The sequence below is a fragment of the Lotus japonicus genome, chromosome 1 (genome assembly GCF_012489685.1).
Source record: "Lotus japonicus ecotype B-129 chromosome 1, LjGifu_v1.2".
Lineage (NCBI taxonomy): Eukaryota > Viridiplantae > Streptophyta > Magnoliopsida > Fabales > Fabaceae > Lotus > Lotus japonicus.
Genome location: NC_080041.1, coordinates 124,846,829 through 124,871,693, shown reverse-complemented (window position 1 = coordinate 124,871,693; position 24,865 = coordinate 124,846,829). Strand labels below are relative to the sequence as shown.

General features: G+C 33.2%; 2 protein-coding genes across 3 annotated transcripts; both read right to left on the bottom strand.

Moving 5' to 3' along the window:
* Positions 1-527: 527 nt before the first annotated feature.
* On the bottom strand, positions 528-7,586 carry LOC130730253 (pyruvate kinase 1, cytosolic-like). Of its 2 annotated transcripts, XM_057582203.1 has the most exons (17): positions 7,322-7,586; positions 7,130-7,226; positions 6,803-6,900; positions 6,522-6,677; positions 6,094-6,171; positions 5,833-5,964; positions 5,625-5,705; positions 5,426-5,497; positions 5,226-5,315; positions 4,244-4,388; positions 3,738-3,826; positions 3,028-3,123; positions 2,696-2,763; positions 2,436-2,535; positions 1,800-1,844; positions 1,404-1,463; positions 528-1,011 (listed from the first exon to the last, which is right to left on the bottom strand). In XM_057582203.1, the coding sequence occupies exons 1-17, from the start codon at positions 7,388-7,390 to the stop codon at positions 859-861; spliced, it is 1,629 nt and encodes a 542-aa protein (XP_057438186.1). In that variant the 5' UTR covers positions 7,391-7,586; the 3' UTR covers positions 528-858. The 2 variants fall into 2 exon arrangements, with proteins under 2 accessions (XP_057438186.1, XP_057438187.1); XM_057582204.1 differs by lacking the exon at positions 1,800-1,844 and having other exon boundaries at positions 7,322-7,583.
* Positions 7,587-8,451: 865 nt separating this feature from the next.
* On the bottom strand, positions 8,452-11,648 carry LOC130730252 (leucine-rich repeat receptor-like protein kinase PXC1). Its single transcript, XM_057582202.1, has 2 exons — positions 10,123-11,648; positions 8,452-9,350 (listed from the first exon to the last, which is right to left on the bottom strand). The coding sequence occupies exons 1-2, from the start codon at positions 11,555-11,557 to the stop codon at positions 8,710-8,712; spliced, it is 2,076 nt and encodes a 691-aa protein (XP_057438185.1). The 5' UTR covers positions 11,558-11,648; the 3' UTR covers positions 8,452-8,709.
* Positions 11,649-24,865: the final 13,217 nt, after the last annotated feature.

Sequence of the window (24,865 nt, the reverse complement as noted above, 5' to 3'; positions counted from 1 at the left end):
CTAATCATTTAAAATGTGAAAGCATCATTCACAACATCAGGCGCAGCAGTAGCAAAGTTCTTCTACTTAGGTGAAAAAAATTAGTACATTGAATGGCAGATGAAATGACACGGTATAAGTAGGCAAAATTGATGAGTTCCATGTAGCTTCTAATTGAAAAAGCATGTAATAAGCCTGTGTGTATTGTTTCAGAAAAAAGGCTTGTGAGCAGTTTTTACTAACTTTGAGAGTGGGTTACAGTTGAAATGAAAGTAAAAACACATTTAATTAATCCAAGGGTCAAGTTCCACTCGTGAATGACATTAGATTTTTGACGGCATATGTAAAGCATAAACACTAGTGTAAAAACTAAAAGCAATGTAGCTTCCTTTCAGAAGAAAAATGACAGAAAGGGTGTTTTTAATTTTTATTTTACTGGTACCCACGACTACAGGCACTAAAATGATGCTAGAGCTTTGTCTTTTCCAAGAAAAGGACTTGTACCAAGATTTACAGGCAATGTACATGTCTAATTGAGGAAAAAGAGAGACAAGAAACAAATGCTTAATTTAATTTTATAATTAAAAATAACCTTGAATACAGTTAAGGGAATCTAAACCGTTCAAATATCAGAAAGTTAGTGTGGTAATTGATTGGATTGTAGGCAATCCAATTCCAAAAAATTGGCACCAAGGACAAATTCCCTTCGATTTTGTGTGCCAACATCCAGTAGTCATTCACCCAACATTCATTTTCATTACACAAAATATAACCAGCCACCAAACACAGTGGAGATAACACAAGTACACAACCCCAAAACTTAGTGATATCCTAAAAGGACAAAAAAGAAAAGCCTAAACTGTATTGGAATGAGTGCAGTTAATCTTCAAGCTCGATAATCTTTACCACAGATGCATCACCAACTTTCTGGCAAACAACCACTCGATCATGTGACTTTATAACTCCTGATGCTTTTCCATAATCAAGGGCTACCTTCAGAATAGACTCATTTGTGGCACTTGTTGACTCGGCCTGCAGGCAGAATTTGAGATCAACAACCAGTTAGTCGCAGATCAATAAGTGATGGTTCATGCGATGCTAGCAGAGCAGCATGAATATAAGTCATGCAGAATGAAGCATATGTTTCAACAGCCTAGCCACTATTTGTGCTTCCTAAGGAGCTAACCATGAAGGTGACCGTTTAAAAATTTCTCAAGATTTGCCAAGAGAGACTACAAGGAGCTTTATTTAGAACCATAATATGCACTGAAGCTGAACAGATAAACAGAACCCAAACCCCCTATAGTTTTTTTTTGTAGATTGATACTCCTTCTTTCCCCCCAAAAGAACAAACCTTAATAACAATGCAGATAAACATGGGAAACAGTAACTGAGAGCAAAAGCCCCACAAGATAATAACTTACAGGATGTCGGGGATCAGCAAGCATAGGAAAGAGACCTCTTACAATAAGTGATTGTCTTGCCTGTGTCATAAATTCAATTGTAAGTTGGTAAACAAGATGATCCAGCGTAATACAAGTCATGGTACATATGCTTCTAATTATTAGATGAAACTCTGCACAAATCCAGGCCAGTAGTACCATCATCTTACAAAGCTCAATATAATTCAGAATTCACGGCTGTAATTGCTTTACACAAGAATTCATTACAATTGAGAAAATTTGACAGTATACTTAAATTGTATTATAATTGTTACATATTAGTAGATAGAGAAACTATAGTTGAGAATACTTGACAGTAAAATAAGATTGTAACATGATACAATTATAAAATATAGTAGAGAGTAGTATATTAATTACAGTAGTTGTAAACAAGCATTCCCACAAATCAGTTGGTAGTTGGTCCTGGACACGGAAACAAGAAACAACAGAATAAATTGTTCTTCCTTAGCAATGTAAAGAACAAAAAACTGTTTTATTTAAAACTACAAGTAGAACTATTCTTCATATATTTATACGGAAGGAGGGGATCTACTACTACAATTGTAAGACTTGCACTATGTATTTATAAATGGGTTGGGGCACCCCTTGTGCGCTCTATTAATCTTATTTTGCTTATAAAAAAACTACAATTGTAAGACTTGAGACCCTTACACCATCAATAATTTCTGACATAAAAGTTGTTTTAAGAAATCCAATTATTATAAAAGAACTAATTTTATGTAGTTCTTGTACATAGAAATTCAGAAATGTTGAAAGAAACTGGTTATGTGATCTGGTTGTTTTCCTTTGTTTGAAAAGAAAAAGTATAATCAGGCAACCATTTACTATGGTTATATCTAAAATAGTAAAATGACATCAATAATAGAATCCAATATGCCAAAAGGTAACCGGGTCAGGGGAGGGGGGTCACATACAGGAACATAATACATATGCAATCCATCTCCATTGACAGCTAACACAAAAAGATGTAAATGTTATAAGTTAGGATCCAACCTCAAAAGCTCCACTAAAGCTCCATTTTAGCTGATTTGTCTTAAGTTGAGGGATCACAACAGAGAGAACAGGCATTGTTGGTCTGTACTTTGCTATCAATCTGAAAAGTGTGTGCGACACATTTAGAAAATAAGTCTTCCGGACATAAGTGAAAATGCAGGAAAGAAAAATTGATGTGACATTATGTGACCCATATAATATTCATTTTCCTCGACTAAATCCAATTTGAAAGAAGCTAGGTAGTTTTATTCAGACAGTACCTTGCAGCCCTTCCAGATGAAGTGAAGCAAATGATAACAGAAGCTTTCACCTTAATAGCTGCTCGTACCTAACCAAGTAGGATTTTCATGTGAGGAACCTCCTTTCAAAGGTGAAATAAAACCAACCCACCAACACAATAAAGCAAAATTGATAGACGAAGGCATAGACAAGTGTGCACTAGAAACTCAAAACTGGCCCCTAACAAGAGGATGGTATCACAACGGCAACTCATGACTATCACATCACAAGATAGTAACCTTGCCATTGCACCAAGCTTCACATCAGGGACTAGGAACTACCATTAAAAAAAGGAAAACACAAATGTAATTACCGCAGAGGACGCAATAGATTCCAAGTGGGTCATTGGTTCTCCAACATATTTGACTGTCTTTTTAAAATAAAGGTCTTGATTGTAAACTTTCTCAGCCTGAAACAGAATGCAGATATATCAGCCAACATCATTTGGAGTGAAATTTCATATAGGAGATCATTCATATGAGTCAAAGGAAATCCCTATAAACGATTCACATAACTAATGCCATACTACCGAAAGTATCCTCTCAAACCACCATAAGAAGGAAAGAAGCAAAATTGAGACAGTAATTGATATTCAGATAAAGAGAAGAATTGAGAACAACACAATTTCTAGCTTTCTTAGAAGATTTATACATTAATACAAATGCATCATATTATTCAAATTAGAACCAGAAGTGATCAGATTTTAGTACCACATGCAACTGATGTTCTCATCAAGCAACCTCCACAGACTTTTAAGTTCTAAGTCTCATTTTGCTTGTTTATCATGACAAATGAATGAATTTGGAAAACGAACAGGAAGTAAATCATCTGGCTACTGAACTCAGGTCATTTAGACCATAGTATCTTCATTTTTTTTTTATAAGCATAGTATCTTCATCTAGTTACACCAAACTTCATATTACAGTAGTTTCAGCCATAAAAATGGTAAAAAGGTACACCAAACTTCATATCACGACAAATCTGAAGTATCAAAAAAATTAAAGAGCTATGAGATGCACTTACTTCAGAACAAATTTTGCCAACAGTAGAAATGGTCTGAACAGGATAAAACCCACGTAAAGTCTCAGCACCTAGAAGTATTGCATCACTTCCTGTATTTATCAATAACAGTTCCACAAATATCCATAAGGCGTTTTTTGACAAATCACAGAACAAAAGAAGCACACATAAAAGATAAAAGAGTAACAAATAAAAGATAAACAACCCCAGCAAAAACTAAAAGAGTAACAAAAATGTTTGGTTGTCTTAACTAATCACATAAACAAGGTTAATAGGAAATACGCAAACAAATATCAAAAGCACAGCAATATTTCCTGTTAGGATCCCACATTAACTCAAAGTAAAGCTTAACTAGTCTAAAGTCTAAACTTAAAAAGATAAGATAAATATTTTCAAGTGTCTTTTTGAATAAGAATGATCAACTTTACATGAGAACAAGCAAATCAGTATCAATAAAAGAGCCTAGTAGCCACCAACCTAACTAGTGTATCATATGACCAGTGACTTACCATCTAAAACAGCATTAGCAACATCAGTGGCTTCTGCACGAGTTGGTCTTAAGTTGCCAGTCATGCTATCCACAACACGTGTAAGCACAGCAGGTTTCCCAGCCATATTACACTTGTAAAGGGCAGACTTCTGAAATAAAAATACCTACAAACGCAAATGGCACCCAATTAACACCTGAACAACTGCCAGACATAGAATTATTAGGTATTTGCTTAATGAAGACAGTTATGATCATATGACAGACTGACAATCATTAGAGACATCAAAATTAGGTAGCAGTTCCCTAAGGTAATTCAGATCAAACAATAAAACAACCAATTGCATTCCAAAAAACATGTAGTATCACTCCACAAAAGTCTCTTTTCTTTCTTGGCCTATGTTTTGGGTCGGACAACAAACCCCCACCAGACTTGTTAGATGACTATTGCTACATTAACTACGGGTATTAATAAATAAAGGTTAATAAGTTTCAGAGACTTCAGTATCTGTCATATATAAGATTTTATCGTTTGAACAGAGACATTTGAAACATCTTTGAAAATTTAATAAATTCTTTTAATTCATAAATAACCTTATTAAGTTATAAGAGAGATGGTTCTAAGGAAATTTAAACATAATATCTTATAAAAGATTTCCAAGTACATAGGATATCCGTCTACTTGATCAAACTTCGCTCAACCTAAAAAACCTATCCTCAAAGCAGAAGCAGGCAGTTTCTAGGCAAGAAAAAGACAAGTCACACATTTATATCAAAACCATTTAGAACAAAGAACAGAAAATAAAATTATTTTGTCCGATAATGACTCTTCCATAAATATATTGACACATCTACTTATTTCGATTTATTCGATGAATACAAATCTGTAGAGTAGTTGAAATACTAAATAAATTATCAGCATGCCCAAAGCCACACAGAGATACATAGACCAGTAGAACCACTTCAAAGTACAAGTAGAGATTATTTGCAAGAAGAAATCCAACCTTCTCGGGTGGAAGATCAATGCCCAAATTCCCACGAGAAAGTATAATACCATCTGCTTCTTGTAGGATCTCATCAAAATGGGTCAAACCCTAGAATACAACACAGATGTGTATAGGCAATTGAATCAGCATAGTCAATAAGTATCTATTTTGCAAAGAAATTAACTTTTTCAAGTAAATTATGAAGAAATGCAATTCACCTCAACATTTTCAATTTTCGCAAAAATTTGAGTCTGACTAACATCACCTAATTTAGAAAGGAATTGACGTGCCTGCATTTCGAACACATAAAGGTTTGTTCGTAGAAACCAAGAAGCAGCGATGGAAATATAAATTTAAATGGCCAATTATGAACTTCAGATGAACAAACCAAAATAATGAATGTGGAACACAAATTACCTCGCGAACATCTTCAGCATGCCTGGTATATGACAATGAGAGAAAATCAATTTTGTTTTTCACCCCCCAGGTGCTTATAACCTGCAAGGGAAGAAAAATCATACCCCAAACTCTAAAGAAACCTACAGACTAGGTATACAAACTATACATGTTTGATTATTGATTATAGGTAATTCATCAAAACACACAAGTGATATATAAGAATTACCTCCTTGTCTTTCTCAGTGAGGGTAGGCAAGTCAATATGAACTTGAGAGGCATGTAATGTGAACAATGACCCAGCCAATGTTGCTGAGTTCTTTATGGTACAAACAACATCCAGCCCTCTAACTTCAGCTACCTGCATAATTTTGGGTAGAACTCATTATGCACATAGGACTTCAACAATTTCTAATTATGGGTTATGCCGTCCTAGAGGGATAGGAACCTATTGGAATAACTTTTTCCTTCCGGGCCCAATGTGCATTACCTCTAGCCATACAGACGTAGTTTCACTTCCTGTGAACAAGTAATGACCGACGAAAATGGTATCTCCCTTTTTCACAGACTGTAAAAAATATGAATAAGATTAAAATTCCAACCAACACGAACATTGTACTGAAAGGAACAAAAATGAGTCTATGCATTATATGAATTGTATCAATTATGTGAGCAAGTTAGTAACAAATTATAATTCAAGCAACACGCTCCTAAGGCATCATACAACTTAATACTTCTAACACCATAAGCGATAGCACAATCACTTAGATTGCGGCAATTTAAAGCTAAACTTCAACCCAAGCGAGCAACAAAGAACAAAATTGCATAAAACCATTCAGGATAATATTCCTAGATAAAATGTACAAAAAAAGCAAGTCAGTCATGATATCATGAGAAGGTTGAAGAACTTCATTGAACCTTAGCTAGTCCATCAAAATTGATAGGCAGTACTTCCGAAGAAGCTTCATGTCCCTGGTCAGGAGTCAAAACAACCTGACCATCAACCTCAAGCGAGATGGACTTCTCACTTTTGTTAACAACCTGCATCTCTGCACCAACAGTGTCCAACATAACCTGGCAAAGACAATAGAGTAACCAACACACTTTCAGCACCTTTCCCACTACCATCAACAAGTGAATCAGCAAAAGAAAACGCATGCATTCGGCAAAAAGCTGCTAACAGTAAGGGGAAAACTCACAGCACAGAGCTTCTTAGTAGTCTTAATAGCAGTCTTCAAATTGTCCAAAGTCTCCTGGTGATATTCAGGGTCACCCCAAGAAAAGTCGAAACGCGCCACTACAAGAAACAAACATCATGTAATCATCTATCTCATAGTAGTAAGTCATATCAAATAGAAACCTCTCACAAACTTATAGATACCTAATTTTGTACTCAATTCAAGAACAAGTTTTACATGTTATTTACCTAATACACAAGTTATCACAAACAGTGGAGAAACCAAAACAGTAAAAACAACAAAAACAACAACAACAACAATGAAGTGAAAAGGAACATGGACACATACCGGACATTCCTGCTACAAGACATTGAGAAATAACCTCGACTGAGCGAGATTGAGGACCCAGAGTACCAACGATCTTTGTCATAGCAGGGAAAAAGCTCTGCAAAACAAATGCATTGTTAGGAAGAAGATAAAGAGAAAGTTGAAAGAAAAAAGTTGAAGAAGAAGAAAAGGGTAAGAGAAGAAGAGACTAACGGGTTTGGATGGGTCAAGGATTGAAACCATGCGAATGGGTTCCTCGAGAAGGATGTGACTGGAATGCATTTTGGCCTTGTTGGTAGAAGATACGGTTTTCAACGGCAACCCTAGTAATGTGCTCTTCAACGCAGAGAGCAATGAAGAAGAAGGTCGATGAGCGTGAAGAGACCGAAAGGTGTTTTAGAATGAGTTGTTTCAGGAATATGCTGCTTTTTATACTATATTGCTATTCCTATTTCCCTCCTTTAGCCCCCCTTTCTTCTTGCTCAAGATTCAAGACACCTTGGGGAGGAAATAGCCTAGGTTTTTATTAAATAGATTTTATTTATGTAACAAAATTTCAGATTTGATTTTCATATGTTACATGTTATAGACTTTTTTTATATATATGATTCTGATTCTGATTCTGATTCTGATTTTTTAAAAGTTTAGTCTTGTTTTTTATTTAAAGGCAACTTTTATAATAAGACATTTGAGAAGATTGAGAAATATATTTGTAAATATGTCAATAAATATATTAAATGATGAGCTAAAATATATGAAAATTATATATCTTCTCAATCAAAGTAAATTATGCATAAATCTATAAGTATATAATTTTGAAATACTATAGTAAAAGCATATCCCAAAGCATCATATATGAAGAAGTGCCAAAAAAAAATTTCTTTTTGGTAATTCTCTTCTTGATAAGATTTTATTTCTATAGAGACCTAATAAAGTCATTCATGACCTTCACCTTAATCCTTAAGCTATAAAGAGAGTTAGCCTTCACACTTTAGTTTGGATGAAATTTGACATGCTGCTATTCATAGAAGAATAGATTTTTGTTGTATATAATTAGCCATCCTTTGTTGTTCACAAAAAATATTTTGAGTATATAGTGAATGATACGTGTAATTTTAATTACATAAAATATTTATGCTTTTTACAAGAAGTTGTGTAACACGTCTAAATAGTTTGAGTGGCTGTGGTATGCGTCCGTCCAGAGCCCGAAACTATATATTAACTCTCACTCTTCATAAATTCGTCTAGGAATACTATAGATTCATTAACATCACTTTTTACTTTGATCTCTTAGTTAGGACAAATTAGAATACTCTGAATCACTTCTACAACACTAGTCAAGATATAGGATCCTTCCTTTCTTAATGGTAGGTTAAATCATTGTATATGTCCCCAAAGTCTCATCTTCCACATAGTAGAACCTACTCACTAAGCAATAACAACATTTCACAAAGTTATTTTTTTCTTACAAAGAGAACATGCAATAATTACCACAACATAATTAAGAGGTGAACAAGTAAATGCAAGCATCACAAAGAGTCACAAAAAAACATGGAGGAAACAAAAACAATAGTAGTGTTATAAATTAATTAAAGCTAGGCCTAGCCATCTTCAGTGGTGGCAAGTGAAGGTGAAAGTGAATAGCGAGATTGATCATAATCCTCTGATCTCAAAGGAGATTGTTCCACTTCCACCTTCACATCCTCAATCATCTTCACAACCTCCAACATACTTGGCCTCTTCTCCGGCTGCGCCGCCACACAAGCAAGCCCCACATTGAGCATGTTCACAAGCTCCTCCTCAATGTTCTTGTACCTCAAGAGCTCCTCATCAAACACCTCTGAATTCTTCCACTCTTCCTTCACCACAACAGAACCAACCCGTTTTGGAAGATCCAGCTCTTCAGAGGGTGATTTTCCGGTGAGAATTTCCAGCAGTAACACCCCAAAGGCGTAAACATCAGCTTCCTGAGAGAGCTTCTTCAACTCTGCTTGCTCTGGTGCTCTGTATCCACCTAACCTTGTGATGGCGTGAACAGGGTTTAGGAGAAGTGATAGGCCAAAGTCTGCTATGGAAGCGATTCCGTTCTTGTCAAGAAGCACGTTGGAGGATTTGATGTTGCCGTGAGGGATCTTGGTTGCGCTGTGCTCCGTGTGAATTCGAGCTAGGCCTCTTGCTGCACCCAACACCAAGCTTATTCTTGTTGTCCAATCTAGTGGAATCCTTCCTGGACCACGGTTCCCTAATACACAATTGATTGATCATTAAATGTTGGAAAATAAGCAAAGCACCTTATGTGAAATTTCATATCAGGTGAAGTTGTTGCCTGAAATTTTGTTTCAATTTTCTCTGATTTTAAGATATGTATAATTCTTGGACCTCTCAAGAATACTTAGTGTAAGTTAAACAGCCTCAATGAAAATTGTGATTTTAACACTAGCTAATCAATTTCTACATGGCTTGAATGCATTATTTTAGTTATGAAAAATGCTTCTTTGCACATCCAATTTTGGGTGTAGACATACTAAGAATAGAGATAACATCTAATAATGATATGTTGCGATAGGAGAAGAAAGGTAGATAAAAAAATAAGGTGTATGACTAGTGGTGTCAGTATACTAAGTGTCTTAAAAATGAAATTGTTTGGTTAATCTTGAAATTTGAAATTGAGGTTAGACCTAACTATAGTCTCTACAAAATAAACTCTAGCTAAATAAAGCCCAAAGTCGAAGATGAAATCAATATCTATTATAAATTTATTTATTGGATAACCCATATACATGTCATCCACATATGTTTAGTTTTGCATACCATGGATATGTTGGAGAGTATGTTAAGAAGTTTTTCATTAACTAGAAATAGACCGAAATATTCCTTATGAACATTTCATCAACCTTCGCATTTAAACTAGTTTTGTGTATAGTTAGGTCAAGCACAAATTCTAAGAGTTAGGTAGGGATAGGAATAGTTAATTGTTTGTATTAGAGTCCAAAAAGTAAGATAAAACTTGTTACCATGAAGAAGAGCATGCAAGCTTCCATTGGGGAGATAATCATAGACAAGAAGCTTCTCCTCCTTAGCATAGTAATATGCTCTGAGTCTCACAATATTAGGATGCTTGAGCTTCCCTACAAGATCCATATACTGCTCAAACTCACCCCTCTCACAAGGGTTTGCATCCTTGAGCCTCTTCACAGCCACAGTGTTTCCATCATCAAGCATCGCCCTGTACACCGTCCCCAAGCTCCCTTTCCCGAGCATCTCCGCCGAAGCTTTAAGCAGATCCTCCAGCTCAAACTGCACGTCAGTCTGCCTATCGAGAAACACAAGCTTGCTACTACGCTCTGTCTCTGTGTTCGTTCCATCGCTATCTCTATCAACACCACCACCGCCATAGCCCTTCTTCTCACTCCCGTAGCTACTCTCACTCTTCCTCTTCCCACCAATCTCACTCCCCATTAACGAGTTCGAGGTTCTCCCTCCCCTGCCACAGCACTGAGCTACCACAAAAGATACCACCACCACAAACCCCACAGAAGCCGCCACCACAACCGCCACAATGCCGCCGGGGCTCAACCATCTCTTCTGTTTCGGAGGAGCTGCAATTACACCGCTTGTTTGTGGCAGTGAGCTCGGGTTTGAAGGAACAGAGGACTCTGTTGAAGCAGGGGACTCTGTTTCGGAACATTCCGGCAATGGGGTTGGCCCACAAAGGCCGTCGTTGCCGGAGAAGCTTGCGTTGCCGAATTTATCGAACATGGCGTCGGGTAAGCGTCCGTTGAGTTCGTTGTTGGTCATGTTGAGCTCGCTGAGATTGAAGAGGGAGGAAGAAAGATCAGGGACAGGGCCAGAGAGCGCGTTGTTCTGTAACCGGAGCGTGAGGAGGTGAGTTAGTTTGGAGAGTTTCTTCGGAACATGGCCTCCGATGTTGTTGTCGGAGATGTCAAGCTTGAGGAGGAGCCTGAGGTAGGCTATCTCCGATGGAATCTCGCCGGAGAAGTCATTGCCGGAGAGGTAGAGGAGCTCCAGGCTGGTGCAGTTGCAGAGAGCGGCGATGGTGCCGTTCAAGCGGTTGTGATGGAGGTCGAGGAAGCGAAGGTAGGCGAGGGGCGAGAGAGATTCAACGGGGCCTCTGAGATTGAGGGAAGGGAGGGAGAGGCCCACCACTCTGCCGTTTGGGGAGCACTCCACGCCGCGCCATGGCGCGGCGGTGCAGGCGTCGCTGCCGGTCCAGTTTCCGAGGAGGTAGCCGTGTGTGTCGGTTTGGAGGCGGAATTGGGTGAGGGAATGTGTGTCATTCTGGGGTGCACTCTGTGATAAGCAGAGAATGGTAAAGGACAATGCCAATGCCAATGCAACCTTGTTCATGTTATGGTGTGGGGAAGAAGAAGGTTTTTGTGCCTGTTTTATCTTTCTATATTGATATGCTGGGATAGTGATGAAGAGCATTTGAGTAAGAATGAGAATGTGGCATGATTATTAGAGTGTGTGATTGAGAAAAAGCATTGCACCTGTTAAGGTAATTAGGACTGGGGTAATGTGATGATTAAAGGTGTGAGCTGGTAATGCGATTTGGAAGGAGATGGTAGTGTGTGTATGATTGCTTTTGTCCCCTCACTCGGAAGAAATCGAATGAGTGACAAGGTTCTACTTTTTCTTTTGCTTGAATGCTAAAAGACAAAAAATTAAGGAAAAGCATTGGTAAATATCGGCATAGTGCAAACATCCAACATACACTCAAAATGATAAAAAAGAAAGAGAAGTAATTGATAGAGAGAAAAATGAGGTGTATGTTGGATATCTGTACTTATATGTTCGAGTTTCACTACTCAAAAGTTAATGTTATCCATGTTGATCCTAATGCTGGACCCTGAATTTGCAGTACTGATGAACTTTGTGAACTTTGTCTCAGTAGGAATTTATATAAGTAAGAGTGAAGTAGAAAATAGACCAAAAGCTGAGTCAAATACATGTTAATTAGTATGCTCTATGTATTTATCTTTTTGTTTTTGACAAAAGTAATGGAGTTTGGCTGGATGATTGTGGCATAATCTCTTGTTGTAGTTAATAAAATGACAAGGCATCATCCAAGCCTCAAGATGACTAATATTTTCTGTAATAGTTCTCACCAAGTCCTTAGTTCTAGGCGTGTTATTGAGTCTACATTATTCTTGCCAATTTAATCAGTACACATGTGCTTTCAATGATGCATTTGATAAGGTTTTGCTATTGATGAACAAACATCTCTCGTGCCTACCAATCTAAAGGTCAAATTTTGTTAATAGTTATTATGTAAAGGAAAAGGGGTTGACTCTTGACAGCAATTTAGAACAACTGATCCTATACAATACCGTGTTTGGTTATGTGGTTTGAAGCCCTATAATCACTTATGTGGTTAGAGCTTCTAAAGTTACTGAATTTGGATTGAACTTCCTTTTTATAGATGTGACCCACTAGGCATTGACTATGGATGCAATTAATTAATCTGTGCAACTTTCACTGCTTATGAAATGCATAATTTAACCCGGATGAACATGAACAATGATTCCCTTGGACAAAGTTTCAAAGCTCTCACCAAACGAAAGTGGTTCATTATTTGGTTTGCCTGCTCTGCTCCTTCTCTTTCCCATGTCGGAGAAGGAAAAAGAGACCTCCACTTTAAGTCATGAGGAACCAAAGTTTTCTTCATCTCACATCACACCCTAAAGTTAAGGGGTCGAGTTCAATAATTAACATGAAAATGCTACGAACATGACTGGAATTCAAACTTCAATTTCATGGCAAAATGAGCATAAATTAAATTGACCTGGCTGAGTCCAAACACACCAAATGTAGTACGGTGGTTGTTAAAAAGAAATTGCCCGTACTCAGAATCAAATGCACTACTGAGTTTATAATTGTACCCCAAAGCAAAAGAGGTAAAAAAGCAGACTAATTGGAGGCTAGATTCGCGCTCCAAATTTAACAGGCGTTGATATTTTACTTTTTTTGTTACATGGATCGGCGAAGCGGATGTTGTTTTTAAAACTATCGTAACACCCTACCAGAAATCAAAGTATAAACGGATGTTTACTTTTGAGTTTAGGAGGTGTTTGGTGGCAATATAAAGCAAGTCCCTAAATATTCCACTATCACGTATATGAATCAATCTCTTTTGCTTGTTTTATTCCGGTAGTGACTTGCTCTCTTGTACTATCGTTACCTCTTTCTATATTCGGTTCTAGCATCCTTGTAGTAGCTTTAAATGCAATTGGCTTATAAAAAAAATAATATGAGAATCAATAACACCTAAAGTAAATTAGCATATACATTGCATGTTAGTTAATTCCTGTGGGGTGATCTGGTATAACCGTATAAGTATAACAGTAAGTATAAAGGAATGGTATCAAATGGGTTTTTTTTTTTCTCAAGTTAGTCTCTTCACATTTCGTGGACGAATGATACTAGTAAATGACGCTGAAGAACTCATTGTGCTAAAATTTTACTTATTTGGTAAATTCTCATTCTCAATTGAAACGTAAGAATTTACATTTGCACAAACATCAAAAGAAACACAATCAAACTGCTTTCTTACTTTATAAACTAGCTAATATTGGAATTTTGATAAATTCTTATCCGTGAATTTAAATGATACATGAGTGATATAGGAAAATTAATATAAAACGAGAAATGTTAGCACCTTCACTTTCAGAATGACGTGAACCATGTCAATGCAAAAATATAAGTTACTATGAGAACCATGTTGACAGAGGGGGAAGCTACATCAAGACTGCAGAAAGGGTTTCCCACATGCGGCGTTGTACGGATTAGTAAATAAAATACTCCCATGCAAGCCACCTGTTATCCTGCGGTGGAATCTTCCGTAAGCAGAAAATATGACGGACTTTAAAAACATACAAATGAAACTACCCTTAACTATCTAGACGATATTTCAATTGTCTCTTTGATAGAAGAGTTCTGGACATCCGTAAGATGTTAAGCTTGTTTTGAATCCTTTGCAGTCTTTCTTCCAACATCATTATAAATATTCTATTTGTTCATAAATATAAGACCCCTTGGAGACAATTACGCTTGTTAAGAGAATACGTAATTAGACTAATTAATGCATTGATTAAAAAAAAACACTTTTCAATATTTACCTTTATCTCTTTCCTCATTTTATTAATTGTATCTCACTGTCTCTTTAATGTTACCTCACCCCCTCTTAATAAATGCAATGGGCAAAAATGGAAAAAGATAATAACTTTCTGTTGAAATTAGTAGGGAATCTTATATTAAGGAACACCGAATTTTTTCAAGAGTCTTATAACTAAGAATGGAGAGAATAGTAAATTAAAATATTAATTGTGTTCAATACTAATAGTATTTGCTAATAATTAAAAGTTAACTTAGAAATAGTATTAACAATAATTAATGCAACTAACTTAACTACTCATACTAAATAAATGTAAATTATTTTAAAGAAACTTCATTAATTAGTAAGAATTTTAATAAATAAAAATATAATGTAATCTTTTCATCTTACTAATTTTACTAAATATATCAATAAAAATATACATTTCATAAAATATTGTAAATATTCATACAGACACACACACACATATATATATATATATATATATATATATATATATATATATATATATGTGTGTGTGTGTACTATGATGTTGCCCGTGCATTGCACAAGTTTCTTTAAAAAAATTAAAGTATGAACTTATTTTTTTAGTATTACGTATATTAAAAATTCTTTTGAAAACAATAGTAAAGAGTTTAATAAATGGTGGATACATTATATACAATATAATAATATTTATGTATTTTAAAGTAAAAACATTGGTCTACTTGTAATTTCATGTCATCTGACTAATATTAAAAATTGCTATAAAAATATAAACAAAAATTGAGTTTATGATGGAGAAAATCAAGGAAATTTAAATTTTAAAATATCAGGTTGTTGAGAGATTTTTTTAACTTCTTTAATGGATGAGAGAGTGTAATGTAGAAATAGAAAATTGTAAAATTGAAATAATTAAAAAGTGATGACATGGCGGATTCTGAGAGTGAATTTTTAGCTAGAATTTCTCTCTGATCAGAATGAGGTCTCTACTTTATTATATACTAGTATCTGAACCCGTGCGTCGCACGGAGAATAATATGGAAAAATAAAAAAAAATAAAGCTAAGAGTAATGAATAATGATTTTTATATGGATTTTTTTTTAACTGAATTGAGTTACATTCAGGTATGATTTGGTTATGTTTGATATTTAATTTTGATTTTAGAGAGAACACTATCATACATAGAATTATGTACGGATTATATTCATAGGTATAATCTTCCATTCGTTGATCCCCATGAGTTAAAAACAAATTAATAAAATATAAGATAAATTTCATCCAAATTGACATAACTTAGAATACTAAAATGACCCACATCTGAAATAGTGTTTTAATTAGAGGTACAAAGAACCAAATTACATAACAAATAGATTCAGAAAGATCCTTAAAAATGTGAAAATAACTTAAACTGGGAAATTTATTACAAAATAAATAATAGCAATGTAAAAATACATTTGATGAAGTGACACTTTTTCCTTTTCTTTTTCATAAGTTTCTACCGGCAAAGAATGAGACACCATAAAAATAAAAAATTGCATTCGTGAGCCAAGCCATAATCTCTATGTTATCTTTTACTTTAATTTGAAATTTCTTTTAAATTGTACACTTTCCATGTTATCTATTTATCATGTTATCTTTGTAATTCTGTCAAAAAATATGTTATCTTTGTAATTGTATAATTATCACTTACCATATCAATACTTTCCATGTTATCTTTTAGCATTGTTATATTTTTTAATGTTCTTTTGAATTATATACTTTCCATGTTATCTTTTAGCATGTTATATTTTTGTCTAATCTTTTTTCGTGACCCATGCCCAAATTTTTTTTGACAGAAGGAATGAAAGGAAATCGTGACCCACGCCAAAAAAATTTGGTACAGACCCATGCTAAAATATTGTTTATCATGAAGAGATACCGTTTGACTTTTCCTAATTAATTGCATAGTTGTTAGTTTGTGGAATTAAAAATATAGATTTTAAGGAAATTTCATTGGTTTTTATTGTAAAAAATTACTGCTAAATTGTCACTTATAATATAGAGTTATGAAAACAACTTTCTCAAATGTGTATATATTAAAAATAAAACATAACAAATAGATAAAAGTAATTCTAAATTGTCACATCCAACACTCACACCCGCCACCAAATTTTATAATGTAACCAACCACGCAAGATTAATGACTATTATAATGTGACCAACCACGCAAGGTTTCATCACGTTTTACACTTTTTCATCCTCATTCAAGGTCGGCTTCCTTGATATTGTACAACCCCAGATAAGTCAACATTCGAGAAGCCTGTAAAATCTGCTAAGACTTCTCATTAGACTTCAAAATGTGGTCAATTTTTATAAGACATAATTTCCTCAAGTCAGATTCTTTAATTTTCAAATCTGCAAAAATAAGTATAAGCCTGTCAAAAAAAAAAAAGAATAAGTATTATTCATATTACAATGTGCATTGGGATGAATTTTTGATATATGTTTAGCAAGACACCTGGTATGTCAAGGGATACGGGTAATGAGTATTCAATGCCTTCAACTAACAACTTCTAAGTACTTTTTTATACAGTGTCTGGTCTGATCAAAATATTTATCATCAATATTGAGGTAAATAGCCTTCTTAGTTCATTTCCTGATGCGCCAATCTCGGTAGCCTCTTTGATAGCATTCACATACTCTGTATCTTCATTTTGTATCGGATTCAGATATGGATTTTGTGATTGCTAATGAGAAGGAAATACTAATAAACCTCACATACTTTTGGAAGTATGATAACCCTCACATATAGTGGGTTAAATTTATAGTGACATTTAAGTTTTAACCATTTGAAATTTAAGTTTATCTAGAAAAATTCACGTTCAAAAAGATTCTTTATAAAAATTGAAAATTGTTATTTAACTTAATGGGGCAGCAAACTAAAGTGGGTAGCTAATCTTTTTTTTTGATATATCGGAAAGATAAATTGCACCCACCAAGAATCGATCCCTTGACCTACCCCTACCCAACCCATATGCCCCCCAGCTCCTACCACTTGAGTTATCCTACGGGGATAAAAGTGGGTAGCTAATCTAGTAAAAAGTATAACCATTTCAAAAAAAAATATAGTAAAAAGTATAACAAAATTTTAAATTTATTTATTTTGAAAATTTCAATTGTTTCTTTCATCATTTGTGACCAGGTGCACGCATTGGAAGAAAGAAAACCGGCTCTATTTTTTTTAGGTGAAATTTGCTCTATTTTTAATCTACATGCTTTTGGATATATTGATCTTGTTGCTCTAGATTGTTTTTATATTTTGAAAAATATAATTAAATAATTTTTAGTTAAATGGAATATTTAGTTAGTATTTTTTTGGTATGAGATTTTTTTAGATGAGGTTTATATAGGAGGGTGAGTGAGGTGATGTGTAGATTTTAGATGAGAATGAGTTAAAGTGCTATTCAAAGAAACCTTGAGGGATGTGAGTGTTCTACTAAAAAACATACCATTTGAAACTTATCACACTTCAGATAGACCACATTCAATGTACAAAAATATAAAATGTTTAAATTATACTACCATTTTGGTATTTCTATAACTGTATCGGAATTGAAATATCTTAACTTTTTTTTTTGGTTTGCGAATTGTTGATTATAAAATTCTATTTTATTTTATAATGTATGGAGTATTTCCAAATCTTCAACTATCAATTACATAACTTCATTTGTAAAAAAAAATTTGTATACCTTACATAACTTACTTTTTGTTTCATTTACTCTCCCCTTCTATCAAATATTTACTCTCTCACCACTGGTTTTTAGTTTTTACGCAGCAAAAGGAAGATATCAATATTTTCAAATGCATTCGTTAATAATCACCATAGATATGAAATAACAACAAAATATCAATTTTTTGATTAACGAAAATTCAAGGAAACATAAAAAAGGAAAAATTAAAATAAGCATCTAAAGAATTCCAGAACTCCCAAAATGAAATGGAATAATACTTTCAATTGGAATTGAAAAACAAAATTAGTCCTTCTCCACTTTGATAACTTTCTTCAAACAATTACCAGAAGATCCATCCACCACAAGGTTAGCTTCATTTTCAACTTTCCTCTTAGATGTGGTAACTTGTTCACCTATCTGTATAACATGGAATGATAAAATTGACATGCAAATGATTGTTAATATACCATAGTTTAGTTTCTAGATAGTTAAGAATGAAATTACAAACTTTGTTTAATACCTTTGGGGTATTGATCAACATAGAAGTATTCTTAGAAGAACTATTAATTCCAGAAAGCGATCCAATGACTTTACCTTTAAATTCCTATGAAAAAGGTAAAAGGATTGATTAGAAGCTTTTTAATTTAAATAATTTTTTTTGTTCACATACATATTTAAAATAAATTATCCATTCACTAAATAATAACAATTTAATTTGAAAATCTATTTAGAATACCATTGAAGAATTGTTCAGATCAAAAGTGTTATTAGGAGTTGTTTCAATGCTTGATAGTGATCCAACAACCTTTCCACAATGGTGCTACAAATAAGAAATAAGGTTAAAGTTGAAGTTATTAATGTAAAACAAATATTATTATTATTAATATTAATCTTATCTATACATACCAAATTGATGAATTTAAGAATATAAATAATTGATTGGTGAACCAAATATTTACTCATCAATCAACAGATCTATATTGAGAATCTTCTTATTCCCCTTTACATAATGAGTGAGCCGAGGTTTACCAGATAACAATATCTAATTACATTGGCAAACAATTTGTTTAATTATTGGAAAAAATCAAGTCAGTAGATGATGGAAAAGATGGAGTAGTAAATGTTAAAAAATCGCTTATTAGTCTTAAAAAATAGTTTTTTTAATTCAAATTAAAAAAAATTATATAAATGAAAAAAAAGAGATTCCCATATGTTTAATTAAAAAAAAGAGTTTGTTATTTGTTTGAATTCAAATATTGAAAAAATGATTATATAAATGAAAAAAAAATATGAAATCACAGTAGGTCTATTTTTTACTATCTATTTTTTAAATAAGGAGTTCGTTTTTTTAAAGATAAAATAGAAACAGAAGGAAATACGAACAAAAAAAGATGTACTTACCAACCAGAAAAGATGTATCAATGCCTAGGTTGATCAAATCAGAATATGGAACGAATGAGAATCTAAATATGAGAATGTTTGTTTCTGTAATCATATTAGCTGTAGTTTTTTCTTGGAAGTTCAGACGATATGAGTGGCGTGTTGAATTTTGTAAATATACATGATGGTCCATCAATACCATGTCAATACTACACATATATGATGGATTGTCAAAGGAAGGTAGAGTCCATAGACCTAATATCCTTGCAGCATGTTGCTTTTGAAAGAGAAATATCTGATATAAGGTTTATCATGGTTGAGAAGAAGAAGAGTGAAGTAGAGAAAGTTGTGTGAGGATTTGTGAGATGGAGAACGTGAATTATGAAGCTTGTGATATTGGTCTTTTTATAATGAATCTTTTTTTTATAAATATTTTAAATTTTATATTTTGAATTTGTCTCTTTTTTATGAGTTGAAGATGAATGAATAAATGACCAGATGCATTGGCAATTTTGTTTTCTAAAACTTTTGACCACACATATTGAAAAAAATATGAATAAGAATAACAGGTGTATCGGATTTTGATGTTAGCTGGTTGTTTTTTTATTTGAGAGAAGTTAGATGGTTGTTACATTTGTTTTTTCTTTTCTTTTATATTTTGAATTTCAAATTTCAAATAGTATAGGTTTATTAGATGAATATTATGAAGCTTGACTATATAATATTTCATGAATTTTAATAACTTGCCACACGTCCCTATAATTGTGGAAGCTGTAGATTGCTGACACCTAAGCTTTTAATAACTCCCAAACTATATATTATTAGATTGAAAAAAATATGAATAAGAATAACAGGTGTATCGGATTTTGATGTTAGCTGGTTGTTTTTTTATTTGAGAGAAGTTAGATGGTTGTTACATTTGTTTTTTCTTTTCTTTTATATTTTGAATTTCAAATTTCAAATAGTATAGGTTTATTAGATGAATATTATGAAGCTTGACTATATAATATTTCATGAATTTTAATAACCTGCCACATGTCCCTATAATTGTGGAAGCTGTAGATTGCTGACACCTAAACTTTTAATAACTCCCAAACTATATATTATTAGATTTATTATATAACAGGGTGAATATATATATATATATATATATGTGTGTGTGTGTGTGTGTGTGTGCAGTGGCGGAACCAGAAATTTTGTGAAGCCTGGGCAATATTTTTAACCGCAATGGACGGTGGCTGCGGGTGGCGACCAATCAGCAGGCGGCAGCCGGCGAACGGGCGAAGGAAGGAGGAGAAAGTGGGTTCAGGGCTTCAAGCCAAACGCGTATGTGTGCGGCTAAAGAATTGAATGTGTGTTTGGATTAACGTTAGCATGATTAGATCTGACCAGAATTGGATCTGGTAAACGTGAGACGTAAGTTTGAGTGATTTAATTTATGCTTAGATACATTGTGAGAAACGAGATTCTTGTAAGAGAATTTTGTTTGGATATTAGAATTGATTTTGAGTGTGTAATGACGAAAATTGATACAAATATTATAATTAATATACATGCTTTGGAGAAATTATTTTTAATGAGAAATAAACAGATTATATAATTATTAAATATTGTAAATAAACGTTTTTTTTGAAATGTATTGTAAATAAGCGTTTGTTGGTTTGTTTTGAGTTTTAAAAAAAATATTGTAAACAAACACAAAGAAAAACAAACACAATGAAAAATAAACATGATGACAGTTGTACCCCTCCACTAAGCTCCAACAATCCCAGCCACAAGTATCTTATCTTTTTATTCATTGCAAAGCAGTCTAACCACCTCTGTCCTTCCCCTGTGTTCGTTGTTCCTGTTTTTTCCACTCTTTTCTCAATTCTGTTTTTTGACTTTTTTCTCTTTTCTTCTCCTTTGAACCTGAATCTGTATCTGTTCTTTTTAGCACTTCTTGTGCATTATATATATAAATATAATATTACTAGCTTACCCAAAAAAAATCCTTCCATACTCCACATCTGTCTTTTTCAAGTTCAACAAACCACAATTCCCTTTAAAAAAAACATCCACAATTCACCTCCTTCTCTCTTTTTTTTCTTTCTGCAACAAACAACGACAATTAGCTTTCTTAATGCTGGAATTTCTACCTAAAGTATTGTGCATGCAGAGAACAAAAGTGGTTGAGAGTTGCAGAGAGTGAAAGAACAAGAATGCAGAAGCTAAGATTTCCAGCTTCGGTCAGATCCGATTTTGGGAGAGAAAATCGATTTTGAAGAAACCACCCACACCCCTGCTTCACTCACCCTCACCCACATACAACCCTCTTCACAGTTCACTCACCCTCATCCTCCTTCACCCAATCACCCTGCTTCACCTTCACCCAATTTTGCCCTTTCTCTCTTCTTTTTTTGGACCCAAATGCTTATCCGGTCCAAAGAAAAAAAAAACTATTTCCTTTGAGCCTGGGCAAGGGCCCAGGCAAGCCAGGTGGTGAATCCGCCCCTGTGTGTGTGTGTGTATGTATTATATGTTGGTTATTAAAACTTGCATTATAAGTGTGTTATGCAAACATGCATTATATGTTTCGTGAATGAAAAGATCTAGACTCTATATGATAATTTAGAAGTGTCTAGATATATTTTGAGTTTATATTTTTTTCTTATATATTGAGCTTATATTTATAAATACGATAAATACGTAAAAAATAATTTACATATTAAAAATATATTTTTATAGAATAATTATCAATAAATAGAATTGTGATTAAATGATTTTAATGATCAATATTTCATTTTTTAAAATTTTGTATTTAGTAGTTATTATTATTTTATTAATTTAAAAAAGGAATATATATGGAAATTGAATTTAAGTTTTTTTAAAATAAAAATATTTAATAATATGGGTAATTTTTATCAAACTATAAATAATTTATATTATATTGTCACGAAAAGCGCAATATATTAAAAGTTAATTGTTTTTCCACCAATGAAGCACTTTCATTCCTAGTAATGTATTTTTTCGTTCAAATTGGCATATTACTGGCGGTTTGTGTCGTCAGTAACTTAACGACGGTTGAAGTCATTAGTAACTTATTACTAACGACTATGACCGTCGCTAAGTTACTGATGACTTTTGAAAATTGTTGGTAAATATTACTTAGGAGCTTAATAAAGATGGATATTTGACTGGCAATGATTTTTCTTTAATCTTTACTGACGAGTTTTAGGGCTTACCCCCGATTTTTGTCTTCAGTAATTTACATTTTTCTTGTAATGAATGTTATATGTGTAAGTTACAGTTTAACTTTACATATTATAACAGATTGAAGTGACTTCAAATGTGTGCAAATGTATTTTAAAGAGATGTTAGATGAAAGGTTAGCTATATTCATTCGGTCATATCCAATGAAGGGCCTAGCTATAAGTCAGGGGGTTCAGATGAACCCCCTGAACAAAAACAAATTGCACTTAATTTTCTATATAATTTTTTTTAACCTCAGAAAATTTTAAATTATACTAGTAGACTAAGTTTTGCACCTATTTGCACCAAAGACTCACCTATTTGCACAACTATGACTTGAATAATTTCTGATGTATATACATATTAAAGTTGTTTTTAATTATTTTTTTACCGATGCGTTCATTTGAAAATTTGGAATCCCCCAACCCCGGGTCCTAGATCCCCCACTGGTCATATCTTAAAATAATTTCTTATTTGAGGCTCATGTATTTGATGTTGGTGGAGTTAAAAATGTTACTAAAAATAATCATTTGGAAGTTGAAAAATAAATATGGGAGAGTGCTCAACCTATTTAAAATTGCTTATTTGACATGAAATGAGAACAAATTTTTTTGATGTGGCAACTCCACGTCTCAACTTCTTATTTATTTATTTATTTATTTATAGACACACACACAATTAAATAATACATGTGCAATGTCTGAGCATATAATTACTTTTAAAGATGGTTGAGAGATTAGAAAATATAATAATAATAATAATAATAATAATAATAATAATTGTAATTATTTTCAAATTTAGAAATATACTATTTGCATTTTTAATATGAAATCAAATTACTATAACATATTTATATTTAATTTTTAATTATATTAAATTATAATGGAAGTTTACATTTAGAATAATAGCGTAGTGGTTAGGTCAACTTTATGCAAGGAGAGGTTTTGTGCTCAAATCTTGTTTTCAAATATTTTTTTCCCGATGTACCAAAAAAAAGCAATAGTGGAAGATGAAAAATTTATAATCTCTATGAGGTGACTACTAAGATAAATATGTGATATGACTGAAATAAATGACACGTGACAACGCTACATTTCACGCTTCAGAATTAATATATTAAAAAAGGTTGTGAAGTTGAATGCATACATACATTGCTTAAGATTTCCAATGTGGTATCAAAATTCATTCAAAACTACCAATTGAGCAAGGTTCTAAACCTCGGGTATATATTGCACTACTACATTAATCAAAGTGAGATAAAAGGCATTGCAATAGATTGTAGAAGACACATCCAATGTCCAATATCATGCCTCTGTAAAATATGATTACACTCCTTTGAACTTATTTTATAGTACAAGTATTTAGTTAAACTTAAATAACTTATAAAATAGCTCTAATGAGCTTATCTTGACAAATTTTTTATATTAGCATATTCGTTTATATTTGCATATAAATTACTTTTAAAACTATTCTAATTAACAAATAGTTATATTACCAAAAGGTGTTTTGAATGATAGTTGAAGTTGTAAGAGGTATAAGACATACGAGTTGATTGGTAGAGGTTCATGGATCAATTATTGGATGGTGCAGTTTATCTTTTAAATGTGAAAAAAAAGCGAAAAAAATATTACCAAAAGGTTCCATTTGTGTTTTTCATGGGGTACTCTAAAAGGACAGACAGAGCTATCTTCACCTCTCATGAGACTCTTGATAGAGATGTAAACATTAATATTTTTAGCTTGATATACCTTAAACTTGTGAGATAGTTTATTGATGACAACTCTTGAATGGTTAGTTAATTAGTTGCCCCAACTTAAAGATTCGACTTACATACAAACAGACAACATGGAACTTCAACTCCATGTAGTGATTGGCAAACCTTTGTACGAGAGGTTTGCCATTTGCCAAACCAAGTTTTAATATAATCATCCAAATTAAATATGTACCTAAAAATAACGTTAGTGAATTAATTAAACCCATCAACACAGAAAAATTATGTTATCTTAAGAACAGAATTTTATATAAGACAAACAGGAACGTACGGTTGATTGCTAGCAGAGACAGAACCACAATAAGATTGTAGAAACAGCCAAATGTGGCATCTTTACCAACATCAAAGCTAAGATCCATAGTCTATGAGACACATACATAAACAAAAAAACGTTCACAGCATAATGCAGGGGCCTAGAAGAGGGAACTGATCATTTTAAGTGAATTAAATGACAAAGAACGACTTTGATTATCACTCCTAACTAATCAATAACTTATCTCTAATTAAAATGATGGTGTAAGACTAGGACATTTGAACTATTAAGTTTA